Below are 12,990 nucleotides of genomic sequence, written 5' to 3' on the forward strand. Positions count from 1 at the left end.
AAAAATGTGAGAGGCTAGGGAATGTATTTAAGTGATAGAGAGATTACCTAGCATGTGCAAGGATCTAGGTTACATTCCCAGCACTGAAAAAAAAATATGATAAACAGGATGGAAACATATAAAAGCATGTTACATGATAGCACCAAGAATAGGGTTGCTTCCAGACAAGGACTTCAGGGTGGGAGTCACATTTTACACTGGGCCTTAAATGGCAGTATGTGAGGGAAATAGGGTGAAGGTATTCATGTACAGGGGATCACAGAAGACATCCTGGAAAAGGATAAGGCATATGCACACAGGGTACGGTGAACCAGCCCATGCCAAGTGTTGCAGACTAGGTGAGATGGCACAAGTGTGGGAGGCAAGGCTATAGACATAAACTGGATGGTGCAAATGGCTTGGGTACATGGTTAGGGAACTAGAGTGTTGTCCTGCCTACAGTAGAGAACGCGGGAGGCTTTGCAGCAAGAGTGAGCTGATCAGAGTTACAGTATTCATTAAGCATAGCCCCAGTAGCAGCAAGGAGAAGAGAAACACAAGACTCAGCAGGAGTTGGCTTCCTCATTCAGCTGAGAAGGGATGGGGATTTGATGCAAGGCAATGGGAGTGTGAAGGATGGATCAGGTGCAAGCTTCATGATGGCGGAGGAAGACTTAACAACTAATTAAAGGGAGGAGAGGATGGCTCTGCCTCATTAATAATGGCCGTTCTCATATGTTTATCTTGATTAAGGACTGAACTTTGTACCACTGACAGATGCCCAAACTTCCTACCCAGTGTTGTGAAATATCTTGTGCTGGCTTCTGTACCTAAAATGAGTTTCCTACCCCCAACCTTCCCTTCTTTCCCTGGAAAACACACCACTCTCACACATGTCGCCTCCCTGGAAAAGTCTCACCTGACTCTCCAAGTAGCTGAAATATAGCTAGACTTGCAGTCTATACCATATTTTATTATGCTTGGCTGCTTTAGCTCTCAGTCCCATGACAAAACAGGGCTATGTTCAGAAATAAAGGCTGTCCACTTTACTTATCATAGTCTTTATACCTCTAGAATATAGCATAATGAGCATAATAAATTATTTTGGATGAAATATATCTTTCCTTTTAAAAGCATGTATTGTAAAATTGAAGGAATTAAACAATTCTGCTTCAGGCTAATGCATGGTAAAACAGAAAATAATAAAGGGCTGATATTTCCATTTCTCTGTTTATTTTTGGTGTTGGGGATTGAAGTCGGGGCCGACAAATGCTAAGCACCTGCCAAACCACTGAGCTATATCTTCTTTTATTTCTCTCATTCCTTGTCATAGTTTCACTGATTCCCAAATTCATACCCATTATAGGTTTCTGTCATCTCTACCTGCCAGCAGATGAGTTTCCAGAAAGCTATTCATTTGATGTAGATACCATGAACTTTCCCACTTCCAACCTCTGCTTTGTGGGGCTTCTGTCAATGATCGATCCCCCTCGGTCCACTGTGCCAGATGCAGTTGCCAAATGCCGGAGTGCAGGGATCAAGGTAGGCATTATTTTCATGACCTGGGTAGCCCTCCCATTAAGTTGGTCCCTTTCTAAGGATGTTGGTCATAAGACATGGAGAGTACTTAGTCTCTTCAAGTAAATATCATAGCTCCCTTTTGTCTTTACATTCACTATGCTAGGATTTCAATAACTGATCTGTAAAAGCAAAAGGATTGTGTCTCTGTGGAATGAACTACTATAGTAACTACATTGAGAATCTCACAGTGCCGTGAGTTGACCATATCTTACCATAGACCATGATAGATAATTTTAAAGGTGTTATTAGTTAGTTTTGAGGCTCAGCCTCCATCACCTGCTTATCTTCATGATATTAAAACCAAAATACAAAGGTACAAGATCCCATTGATGAATGTAACTGTACCATATACCTAAAATATACCAGTAAACTCAATGAGGAAAAAAAAATATGAGTGTTCATTACCATGTTGGTATCAAGACTGTTGAAGCAACATGGGGCTGCCTCAGGTAGACATCCATAGGCCCTTTCACAAATAAAGTGACATCAAAGTATAAGAGCTTCCTCTAGTGTCAGAGGAGGAACTGTAAGAAGCCTAGGAGCAAGGGTAGACCCGACAGGACCAGTGTGTCCTTCAAGACAGTTGTGTCTTAGATCCAGAACTGCTTGTGGGGCAAATCACAGCAGCCACAAACGATATTCTGCCAGATCCTGATGCTAAACTATTATCTCTGCTGCCACTGGCTGAGTTCCTCATGACCTACAAGTCCTTGTTGTCTGTATTCTAGGTCATTATGGTTACAGGAGATCACCCCATTACAGCCAAAGCTATCGCCAAGAGTGTGGGGATCATTTCAGCCAACAGTGAAACAGTGGAAGACATTGCCAAACGCTGCAAGATTGCTGTGGAGCAAGTTAACAAACAGTAAGCACTAAACTAATGTAGCAGAAATTCAAGTTCTCACCCAACTAAAGAGCTATCCTATGTAGCACATCACCTTTTTGCCACACATTCTTATAGGGTAATGCTTGGCTGGTTTGACCTATACAAGGTAATTTACATATCCAATCATTCATTCAAAAGTTTACTGAACATCTAATCCATGCCAAGTCCTACATTAATGCCATGAAAATAACTCTGTGTGTTCCTCACTTGAAATGTCAGAATCCAATAAGGTCAGTCATGTGTAGCTTAACAACAAGGAAAAAGTCTAAGAAATGCAATTTCATCATTGTGTGAGCATGGTAAAGTATATCTATACAAATCAAGATAGCAACAATATCAGTAGGTGGCAACATCTTACAGGACTTCTGTCACTGATTAAAAATCATCATGTGGCACAGGACATAGATCTGAAAATCTATGTGCTCAATTTAAAGAAAAACTAAACAAAAGGCTTATATAAAAATCACTTGCCATTGATCCAGTAGTTTCATCAGGAATATTAAGAAGCTTTTGGGTTTCATGTGCCACCATATCCAATAAGCATTTTAGGTATTTAGCTATGGTTTCAGTTGGCTTCATAATTTGTAGCTAAGTAAATATACCCTATTTGTTAGTAAATAGAATGGAAGCTTCCTAAGAAAGGCTTTTTTCCTTCTTTCTTTGAATTATTTTTATCATGTCTATCCTTTAATTCGCCCATCTATTCATTTATTCGTTAGTTACTTCTTTCAACAATTACTTTTTGAGGGCTAACTATATGCCAGGTACAGTGCCACACACGAACAGATACTGTTCTCATGTTTGGGGAGCTTTCTATGTAGCCAAGATGTCAGAAAAGAAACTAATTGTGATGTGGTCAGTATAATGAAGAGGACAGCAGCCTGGATTGTGAATCAATGGCTTCAGAATCTCAGGTTGCAAAGAAAGGCCACCAGCTGGATTCTAGCTTTTGTTTGGGTTAGTTGTTGGTTTTGGGGTTTTGGTTTTTGTTGGGGAGTTTGGTTTGGTTTGGCTTGGTTTTCCCAGTAGTAGGGACTGGACCCAAAGCCTCATACTAGACAAGTGCTTCACCACTGAGCTACACCTCTAGCCCCTTTTATTTCAAGACAAGAGTCTTGCTAAGTTTCCCTAGATGGCCTTGAACTTGTGATCCCTCTGCCTCAGCCTCCCAAAGAGCAGGGAATATAGGCATATTCTTCATCTGGTTTGAATTCTACCTTTACGCATGTGGAGGGAAAGGAAAGACAATGGCTGTCTTCTATTTTACCCAGGCCCTATGCCTTTTGGAAACACAGAGCCAGCTATCTGCTAATAAGTATCACTAGGCAGCAAATTACCAAGATAGCTAGCCAACCAGAAGATAGCCCTGGGCACAGAAGCAAATCTGAAGCCTGAGTCTCCAGCTCCACTTTGTATAATAACATCTCTCTGTGAAAATAGGATTGGGGTTTGTTTATTTGTTTGGTTTTTAAAATAGGATTATACATTTCATGCACTCTGTCACACTGATTAGGAGTGTGAAGTGGACATTTTTGTGACTGTTTTCATTTACCCACTTCATCAGCCCTGTCTTCATGACCATGTAAAAATGTAGCCTGGCAGTCGGGCGTGGTGGCTGATGCCTGTAATCCCAGAACTTGGAAGGCTGAGGCAGGTGGATTCGAGACCAGCCTGGGCTACATAGTGAGTTCCAGGTCAGTCTCAACTACATAGTGAGACCCTGTCTCAAAAAACCAAAAAAAAAAAGGTAGCCTATCATACCTTGGTGTTTTTTACTAGCAGTAAGGAAGATCTTCAGTTTGAGTCAAATGATAGAATTCCCGTATTTAGCACCAAGAAGAAAAACAAACATGAAAAGCTCAAAACTTACAAAACATAAAGAAAAAGCCATGCAGTGATCTGTACTGACAGCATTTAAACTGATGTTTGAAAGCTGAAATGTGTAACATTTGCCAAAAGAAGCTAAGGTGAGAGATGCAAGGGAGAACTATTCCTGGCAAAGGAGAACTGTGCAGGCCTTAGGGCAGTACAAGAAGTCTCAGAAACAGAAGTCTAGTGGCGCTGGAGGGGAGAGCCCAGGAGAAGGTAAAATTTAGCTCAAGCCGTGTTTGACCTTGCAGGACAAACCAAGTTAGGGATTCTGGTGTCTGCTTGGAGCACAGTGGAAAGTCCCCGAGAAATTCAAATCTACATAATCCCTAGAACCTTACTTTTATAGTCAGCAGAAATAATCTTGTTCAAAAAAGATTCCAACAAATCTTTCTCCCTAGAGAACACATTGCACATAGACTTTTACAAACCTGAAATAAAAAACATCAAAGAATTGTTATTTATGTCTGTTGGCATAAGGGAATTCCAGGACCCAGAACATAGGAATAGGCAATTTTTGCTGTTTTTTGTTTTGTTTTCTTGTTTGGGTGGAACTGGGGATTGAACTTGGGGCCTTTTGCTCAGCTAAATCCTCAGCCCTTCTGGTCTCCAACTTGTCACCCTCGCACTTCAACCTCCCAGAGTTCTGGTATTACAGGTGTGCAACATCACACTTGGCTCTTGATTGTTTTTTTTTGTTTTTGTGTTTGCTTTTGGTCCTACTGGAGATTAAACCCAGGGTGTTATATATGCTAGGCAAATACTCTACCATTGAGCAACATCCTCAATCCCAAACAGGCAATTTTTACCCTACTTTTCCTTGTGAAGTAAAGCACTTCCCCAGGAAACACTCACTGCTTACTCATTTCTAGAAGGAAAAGGTTATTTAGCATCTTTTTTCTTATTACTACAGGATACCAAGAAATCACCCTTAACTTTTAGCCTCAGTTTACTGTCTTGAAATGGTAACCAAAATGTCTCTACTACCTGTAGCCCCTGAGATCTTACTAAAATATCAAATGTCAAAGTCATTTTATTCTGGATAAAGCCAAAAAGTCTCTTGCCTATTAACCTTTTCAGAAGAGTGTTTCAACCTCAGGTCAGGCCCTGGCCATTACCTAGTTTCTTCTGGCCCTTTCAGGGATGCTAGAGCTGCTGTGGTGACTGGCATGGAGCTGAAGGACATGACCCCAGAACAGCTGGACGAGATCTTAGCCAACTATTCAGAAATTGTCTTTGCCCGGACATCCCCCCAACAGAAACTGATCATCGTGGAGGGCTGTCAGAGGCAGGTGTGTAGATGGCAGTGCCCAGGCCTGTCTTGTACCTGGAGAAATGAGGGCAGAGGTCTGGTCACATTAGAGACCCTTTTAGAGCTTCACATTCCCCAGATTTCTGCATTTTATCCCAAGCATTATAGTTGTGGCTATCAACATTTTTTAGAGATATAAAGGTATAACATTCAATATATGAAGACATTAGATACATTTTTCCTTGGGAGCCTCAGGGATTGGTTCTGGGAACCTCCAAGGATACCAAAAATCTATGGATATTTAAATCCCTTATATAAGATGGGGTAGCCTTTGCACAGAACCTACACATATCCCAACCAGTGGCCCCTTGAGCCTATTTACCTCTATTTTCTCACTGGGTATACACAGGATGCAGTTGTTGCTGTGACAGGGGATGGAGTGAATGACTCACCGGCCCTAAAGAAGGCAGACATTGGGATTGCCATGGGGATAGCAGGTTCTGATGCTGCTAAAAATGCAGCCGACATGGTCTTGCTGGATGACAACTTTGCATCTATTGTCACAGGAGTAGAGGAAGGTGAGTAGGTGTGTTCCCAATTTCCAGAGTTGCCTGGGTTGGGGGGCGATAAACAAGTCCTATAAAGAGAAATATTTTTGCCTAGGTCGCCTGATCTTTGACAACCTAAAGAAGACCATTGCATACACCTTGACCAAGAACATTGCTGAACTCTGCCCCTTCTTGATCTACATAATTGTTGGGCTTCCCCTGCCCATTGGAACCATTACTCTCCTATTTATCGACCTGGGCACAGATATAGTAAGTGGCACAAAAAGAAACAGTCTGATACCCAACATAGGGGTTACATTAATTTTATATGTTCAAAGCTATTACCTTCAAGGGCCATGAGATGGACAAAATCCATGCTTCTCAAACTTTCATACTGTGGAGACTGAAGGGCTGAATTTCTAATAAGCTTTTAGGTGATGCCAGTTTTATTTCTTCACAGACCACACTTCAAAGCAAGGGACTAGAGACTGCTATCAAGGATTTGGAAATTACAATAACTCCCTGTAGAGCTTTTCATAGTATGAGTCTTGGAACTAGGATGCAGCTCAGTGGAAAAGTGCTTGGGTTCAATTCCCAGCATGAAAAAACAAGTAAGATATGACTCATGTCCCTCCAGAAAAATATGCTAGTGGTCAATTTCAGCCCATGTGCCTCCTTATTGTTTGAGGAAGATAGTCTATGTGCCTCTGGGGTCCCAGTGGCTAAAGTAATAAGCCCACAACCGTCTCCTATTAGAGGCTCTGATCAGGAAGCCATTCACCTAACCACAATATAAAATAGCAGTTACTAAGGCTTACAAAGCCCTCTCCTACAATAACATCACCTGAACCTCTCCTCTTCTAGTATCCCCTCTTCCCCTTAAGGAAGCCCTACGTGCCTCTGGCTCACACAGGCCCAGGAGAAGCATGCTGAATCCAGCATGTATATAATCCTACAAATTACATTATTCCTCCCTCATGTTTGATGCAACACCCAGGTGTATGCCCTGTATTTGGGGGAGACTAGACATGTCTTCACCTTTGAGGGGAATTGAGGTCCCCACAGTAGACAGATAACTTTCCCAGCCTTTTAAATTTGCTCACTTTTTCTACCTCAATAGTTCTCCATGTGTGGAACTTGTTAGAAATGCAAATTCTCTGGCCTCAGCCCGGATTTTCTCAGACCAGGAAGTCTGGAGGTGGGACCCAGGGATCTGTCTTGTAAAAGTCCTCTTGATAGCAAGATCTGAGAAAGGACACTTCTGCTACATTGCTTTGGGATCCAACTGCATACCAAAGGGGGAAGGGTGGTATGAGAAACTCTCCATGGAGGAGACAGGCATTTTGTAATAAGCATTAAATAGAACCACCAGCATATGGTGATAATAAAAAGCAGATTGATTTCTCTCTTTTCTGCCCTTGTGGTCCTGAGCATTGAACCTAGGGTCCCATGCACACCAGGCAAGTGCTGTATCACTGAGCTGTATCTCTAACCCAAAAGCAGATTGGTTTTTAAAGCCAGCTCTTTAAATTCCACACTGATAGTTCATCCCCTATTGCCTGCACTCTGAATGGACCAGTTCCCCATCCCCACCACCCCACTGCAATGCAGCAGCCCTCCACCCACTCCTGGCCCACCTTCGCTAGGCCATGGCTATTTGCATCACTTTGGATAGACTAAGCACCTTAGGCTTAGGCTTCACCAGCCCTCTGCCCTTCTAGATCCCCTCCATTGCCTTGGCATATGAGAAAGCTGAAAGCGACATCATGAACAGAAAGCCACGCCACAAGAAGAAGGACAGGCTGGTGAACCACCAGCTTGCCATCTACTCTTACCTGCACATTGGTATGTTGAAGGCATCTTCTCCCTACAAAAGAGTTTTTCTTTTGGGAGTAGATGTGGGATGGTAGCAGGAACTTAAAGGAGTCCCATGACCAGTAGGTGGTTCTCTAAGGCCACCATAGCCTACAACCATGTCTCTCACCCTTTTAGGCCTCATGCAGGCCCTAGGAGCTTTCCTTGTGTATTTCACTGTCTATGCACAGCAGGGCTTTTGGCCCACGTCTCTGATTGAACTGCGAGTACAATGGGAAAAGGATGATCTGAATGACTTGGAAGACAGCTACGGACAGGAATGGGTGAGTCATGAGCTCTGACACCAGCATCTTGCGGTTCTTGCCTTCTCCTCTTACTGACCAGAAGGACATAGAACCTTCATTTTCCTTAACATCATTAATGAGACCCCTAAAAGCATCTCAGTTAATTGGGAGGGGTCCTTGGTGACCCTGGTTCAACCTTTGCCAGGACTCAGCCTCATCTCTCAAATTGGATTCTAAGAGTTCCCTTTTTCACATTATCTTAACCATTGATGTGAAAGTATAACCAGTCCAATAATGCCCAGAGTTAAGCCAAATAGATCCTTCTTTCCAAACAAAGAAGAAAGTGGTTCACCCTCAATCTGGTGAAGGGAATCAAGCTTTATAGAACCATACTGAAATCTCCCTGGAGTTTTTCACCAGGTCTCACAGTCTCATCTTTCCCTGTCCATTCACAGACAAGATATCAGAGGAAATACCTTGAGTGGACAGGCTACACAGCCTTCTTTGTTGGCATCATGGTTCAGCAAATAGCAGATCTGATCATCAGGAAAACCAGGAGAAATTCCATATTCCAGCAGGGTCTCTTCAGGTACTTCTTATGTCTGACCTCATGGTCCATGACCCGCCATGCCAGGATGCAAAAGTCTGCTCCTTTGTAAGACCTACCTGTGGCCATGCTTGTAACACAGGAGGCACTGATTGACTCCACTTGTGGCATGGTGTGCTGAGTGAATCGTTATGGGGACACTGAAATTCAGAGTCTGTTTGCTTTTATATGTATTACAGAAATAAAGTTATTTGGGTGGGGATTGCCTCACAGATCATCATCGCCCTGATTCTCTCCTATGGCCTTGGCAGTGTCACAGCCCTGAGTTTCACCATGCTCAGGTAAGTTGACCTTCAACAGCCTGGAGGAAAGATACAGTTCCTGTCTGAGCTGTTATGGCCTAAACATTGAGTCTTACAAAGTCTTCCCCTTAAATCTTCCCAAAGAGATTCTATACTATGAGTTAAGCCTCTGAACTACCCAATTCCCCAAAAGAGAAATGGGTTTCCAAAGGCCCCACCAAGCTATCTCTACCCTCATCCAAAGGATTGTGTTAAAGGCAGAGATTGCTTCTAGCAGTCATAGCTCGCGTTAAGTTAGGAGCTTTGTGCTGTATAGCATAGTGAATTTGTTGTGCTTTCCAATAAGTCAGGAAAAATGAAAAGGAAGCCTTCCTGCCTGCTGGCCAGGGGATGGGCTATCACTCTGGACAAGCTAGGCTCACCTTACTCCCTTCTGTTTCTAGGCCTCAGTATTGGTTTGTGGCTATCCCACACGCCATCTTGATTTGGGTGTATGACGAAGTGCGAAAACTCTTCATCAGGCGCTACCCTGGAAGTGAGTGGAAATATAATTTTTTTATGTGATGCCGGGATGGAACCCAGTGTCTTGCACATGTTAAGAAAGCACTTTACCACTGTGATACACCCCTAGCCAGTAATATGATTTTTGAGGCTCTGTGTACCAACTTCTATAGACTCTCCATCTCTGATGTACTTGTTTTTACCTCTACAGGTTGGTGGGATAAGAACATGTATTACTGAAACCATATCACTCACTGGAAGATCTATCAGCAGTACAGACATCATACAGCTTTTCATACAGAAAACTACACTGAAAGATATTTTGTACTTTAAAGCAGAGATTGACTGTTTATATAGGATTTTTCAACTCTTTCTCCATCTCCTCATCTTAAAATATGTGAACTTCAAAGTAATGGTATAGAGAAGAATATGTTTATATGTATATATAAAGCTCCCTGTGTTAAGTAGTTTTACGTAACCCAAGTGCCTCCTGCGGTCTTTTGAAACTAAGATAGAATTGCTCAGACCTCACTTCCTCACCCTGGTAAAGACCCAATGACCCACTGAGATTTCTGTAAATTCCCCTAAGAACATATATGTTCATAATCACCTTGCTCATAAAAGGCTGCCTCAGATGCGCCAGCCAGTGTACATCCCAGAACCACTGACAACCTCAGTTTTGACTGAGACATCCTTACTGTGACAGTTTCCCTGGTCATGTCACACTATCCCACCACCCATCACCTCCCTGGCACTTTTGTGTCTCCCTTTCCATGTCACCCTTTACCAGAGCCCTACACCCCTCTTGCACACCCTAACTCAGAATCCTGAAATTATTCCGAGGGACTTTCATTTTCTGGGTCAACCTCAGCAGAATCACTGTGGTCCAAATAGCTGTTGTTGTTGTTGTTGTTGTTTTGGTGGTGCTGGGGATTGAACTCAGGACCTTCACACTGAGCTACATCCCTACCCCTTTTTCTTAATTTTGACACAGAGTCTTGCTAAGTTGCCCAGGCTGGACTCCAAACATTCAATCCTCCTGCCTCAGCTTCCCAAAGTGCTGGAGTTACAGATGTGTACCACCACACCCAGCTCAGTATTTCTTATGAAACAGTTGACAAGTGCTCTCTAGCAATTATTTTATGTAAATGTGCTGTAACTTAGGTGTATTCATGTGTGACACATACATCCATGTTGACCTCTTGAGAGATCGATCACCTTTTTTAAGTAAAAGAAGTTTTATAAAATCAGGTCTCCTTGTGGTATTCTAATTCAATCAGTTTTTCTAAAATATAGAGTTCAGATCACAAAAAATGAGATAAGATCCTTTTTTGCCCTTTTGCTTTTTCTCATCATTTTACCTCTTTGAGGGTCTAGAAATGTAGGGTTTTCTCTCTGAACTCTTCCTTCAGCATGCTATGCTCCAGTCTGTGCCCAGGCTGCCCATGGCTCTACAGGACTCCTTTTGGCAGTGATGCTCTAGGGAAAGTCATTTTCACTACTTTTCTATGCATCACACACCCAGAACTAACTGATCTGGTCAAAACTGAAAATTATATTTGGTTAAATTATATCTGTTCAGTCCCTTCTCACTTTAGGATACCTGATGCTGAGATTGTAGACTAGTACCTCTGTAATGGTTAAAGGGAGACAGAGCCACACGTTCTCAATGGTCACATTCAGAAAATTGAAAGGAGGAGCTGCTGTTTGTAATATCCAGTATATATTGTATGTGTCAACTTAAGCTAAAATAATGCTGCCATTCTGATGTTTTAATCTCTAGTTCAACTACAGTTATGGAGCAAATCCCGCTTCAATAGTTCAGCGACCAGGAAACCTTTCCAAGGTAGTTTGGGCAGGGTGGCAGTGGCCTTATTCCAGCCCTCAAGTAGCAGTTAATGCTCTCTAGGCTTCAGCTAAAAATAACTTGCCCTTCTCCTTTCCCTTGCCAAGCTGCCTGAGTGCTGCTGGCTATGACACTCGGCAGGTCTTGATTCAGCCAAAGCAAGAAGAAAGCTATCAGCATGGCACAAAGCCTCAGGTTTAACCTGGAATAGGACTAAATCTAAGGATTTATATTTGGTGTGGAAGTCTCTTCACAGCAGCAACCATGTCTGGAATTACTTTTATATTTATAGCTACCTATTCTGGCAAAATATTGACAAATATTTGTAAAATGAACAAATAAAGAGACTGGTATATCAAGTGACTTTATAAAGCTGTAGACAGAAAAAAAGCAACAAAATTCTGTCCCAAAGGGTTTGTTGGGTTTTGTTTTTGTTTTTGAGGGAAACTTAATCTTGACCTAATTGGAAACCTCTATAGGGACAGAGAACAGACTCCAGGATCCTTAACCTGTTTTCATTAAAAGTATAATTTGTGGGGCCAGGAATTTAGCTCAGTGGTTTTGCCACCTGCTTGTAAGCACAAGGGCCTAAGTTTGATCCCCAGTACCACCCCCCAAAAAAAGCATAATTTGTGTTTTCTTCTAAGATATACAGGGACTTAAATGTGGTTTTGTTGTTTTGTTTTGTTTTGCTTTTTTTGCCAAAAATCAAACCTCTTCATTTGGGCCTACAGGTGCCCAATAGGTAACTAAAAGTAGACCAGAGCTTGACCTTTATTTTTTTATTCTTTATTACATTAAAACTTTGGATCAGGCATGTTAGTCATTTAAGAAAAAATTTAAAATTTGTTTTAAAAACAGGTTATAAGCCCTAAACTTACCTAGCCAACCTCATAACCCTGAGAGACTGAAAATATCAAGGTAAGAGTAACTAGTTTTCAGGATTTAGAGACATGAGTACCAACTTCATAACATCCAGTTCCAGACACTCTTCTGGAGGGGGACCTAGAAGTCTCCAGCCATTGTCCTAAACCTAGGGCCACCTGGGATTCCATTAGAGCCTCACAAGACTAAAACTATCCAAACAAAACAATTATTTTATTGGAACCAAATTGCCTCTCAAGCCATGAACCTTCCTCCTGAGTTACAAAACTAGGACTCAAATAATAATCAACCAGACCTCAGCCTACCACAACACCCCATAAATCTGGTGCTACCCTTCAGGTGATATGATCCTCTTTATCAAGTGAGTGTGCCCCCTCCAGCTGTTGAGGCTGGAGTCCTCTCCCTATTCTCACTCTTCTTTGTCAGCTCTTGCCAAAGTCCCTTACCATTGTCTCTTTCCAGTTAAAATGTTTCTCCTACAGATTTATAGCTTAGTTTTAATTTCCACTGTCACTAAAGCAAGAACTCAGGCTAGCGTGACAAGGAGACTATTTAATTGCCCTATAAAGGCTAATATACTTTTTAGAAAAAAATAAAGTTAATTTAAATCTAGTTGGTATGGCAGATAGCTCACAGATATAAAGATGAGGCTAGATTCATGGGGCTTTTGCTTTTTAAAATAATCTTTTGTCGTG

General features: G+C 42.0%; 1 protein-coding gene across 1 annotated transcript in view; it reads left to right on the forward strand.

Moving 5' to 3' along the window:
• The window catches only part of Atp12a (ATPase H+/K+ transporting non-gastric alpha2 subunit), a 32,828-nt gene extending 22,308 nt beyond the window's left edge, over positions 1 to 10,520 (forward strand). Inside the window, exons 13-23 of the mRNA XM_010633828.1 lie at positions 1,346 to 1,521; positions 2,289 to 2,425; positions 5,457 to 5,607; positions 5,977 to 6,145; positions 6,231 to 6,385; positions 7,837 to 7,960; positions 8,108 to 8,253; positions 8,670 to 8,803; positions 9,001 to 9,102; positions 9,507 to 9,598; positions 9,776 to 10,520. Coding sequence (XP_010632130.1) covers positions 1,346 to 1,521; positions 2,289 to 2,425; positions 5,457 to 5,607; positions 5,977 to 6,145; positions 6,231 to 6,385; positions 7,837 to 7,960; positions 8,108 to 8,253; positions 8,670 to 8,803; positions 9,001 to 9,102; positions 9,507 to 9,598; positions 9,776 to 9,804 — 1,415 coding nt within the window. The 3' untranslated portion in view covers positions 9,805 to 10,520. The remainder of the gene's footprint in view (positions 1 to 1,345; positions 1,522 to 2,288; positions 2,426 to 5,456; positions 5,608 to 5,976; positions 6,146 to 6,230; positions 6,386 to 7,836; positions 7,961 to 8,107; positions 8,254 to 8,669; positions 8,804 to 9,000; positions 9,103 to 9,506; positions 9,599 to 9,775) is intronic.
• The last annotated feature ends 2,470 nt before the right edge of the window (positions 10,521 to 12,990 follow it).

This window comes from Fukomys damarensis, unplaced genomic scaffold, assembly GCF_012274545.1.
Source record: "Fukomys damarensis isolate Sample0158 unplaced genomic scaffold, DMR_v1.0_HiC HiC_scaffold_38, whole genome shotgun sequence".
In the NCBI taxonomy this organism is placed as follows: Eukaryota; Metazoa; Chordata; class Mammalia; order Rodentia; family Bathyergidae; genus Fukomys; species Fukomys damarensis.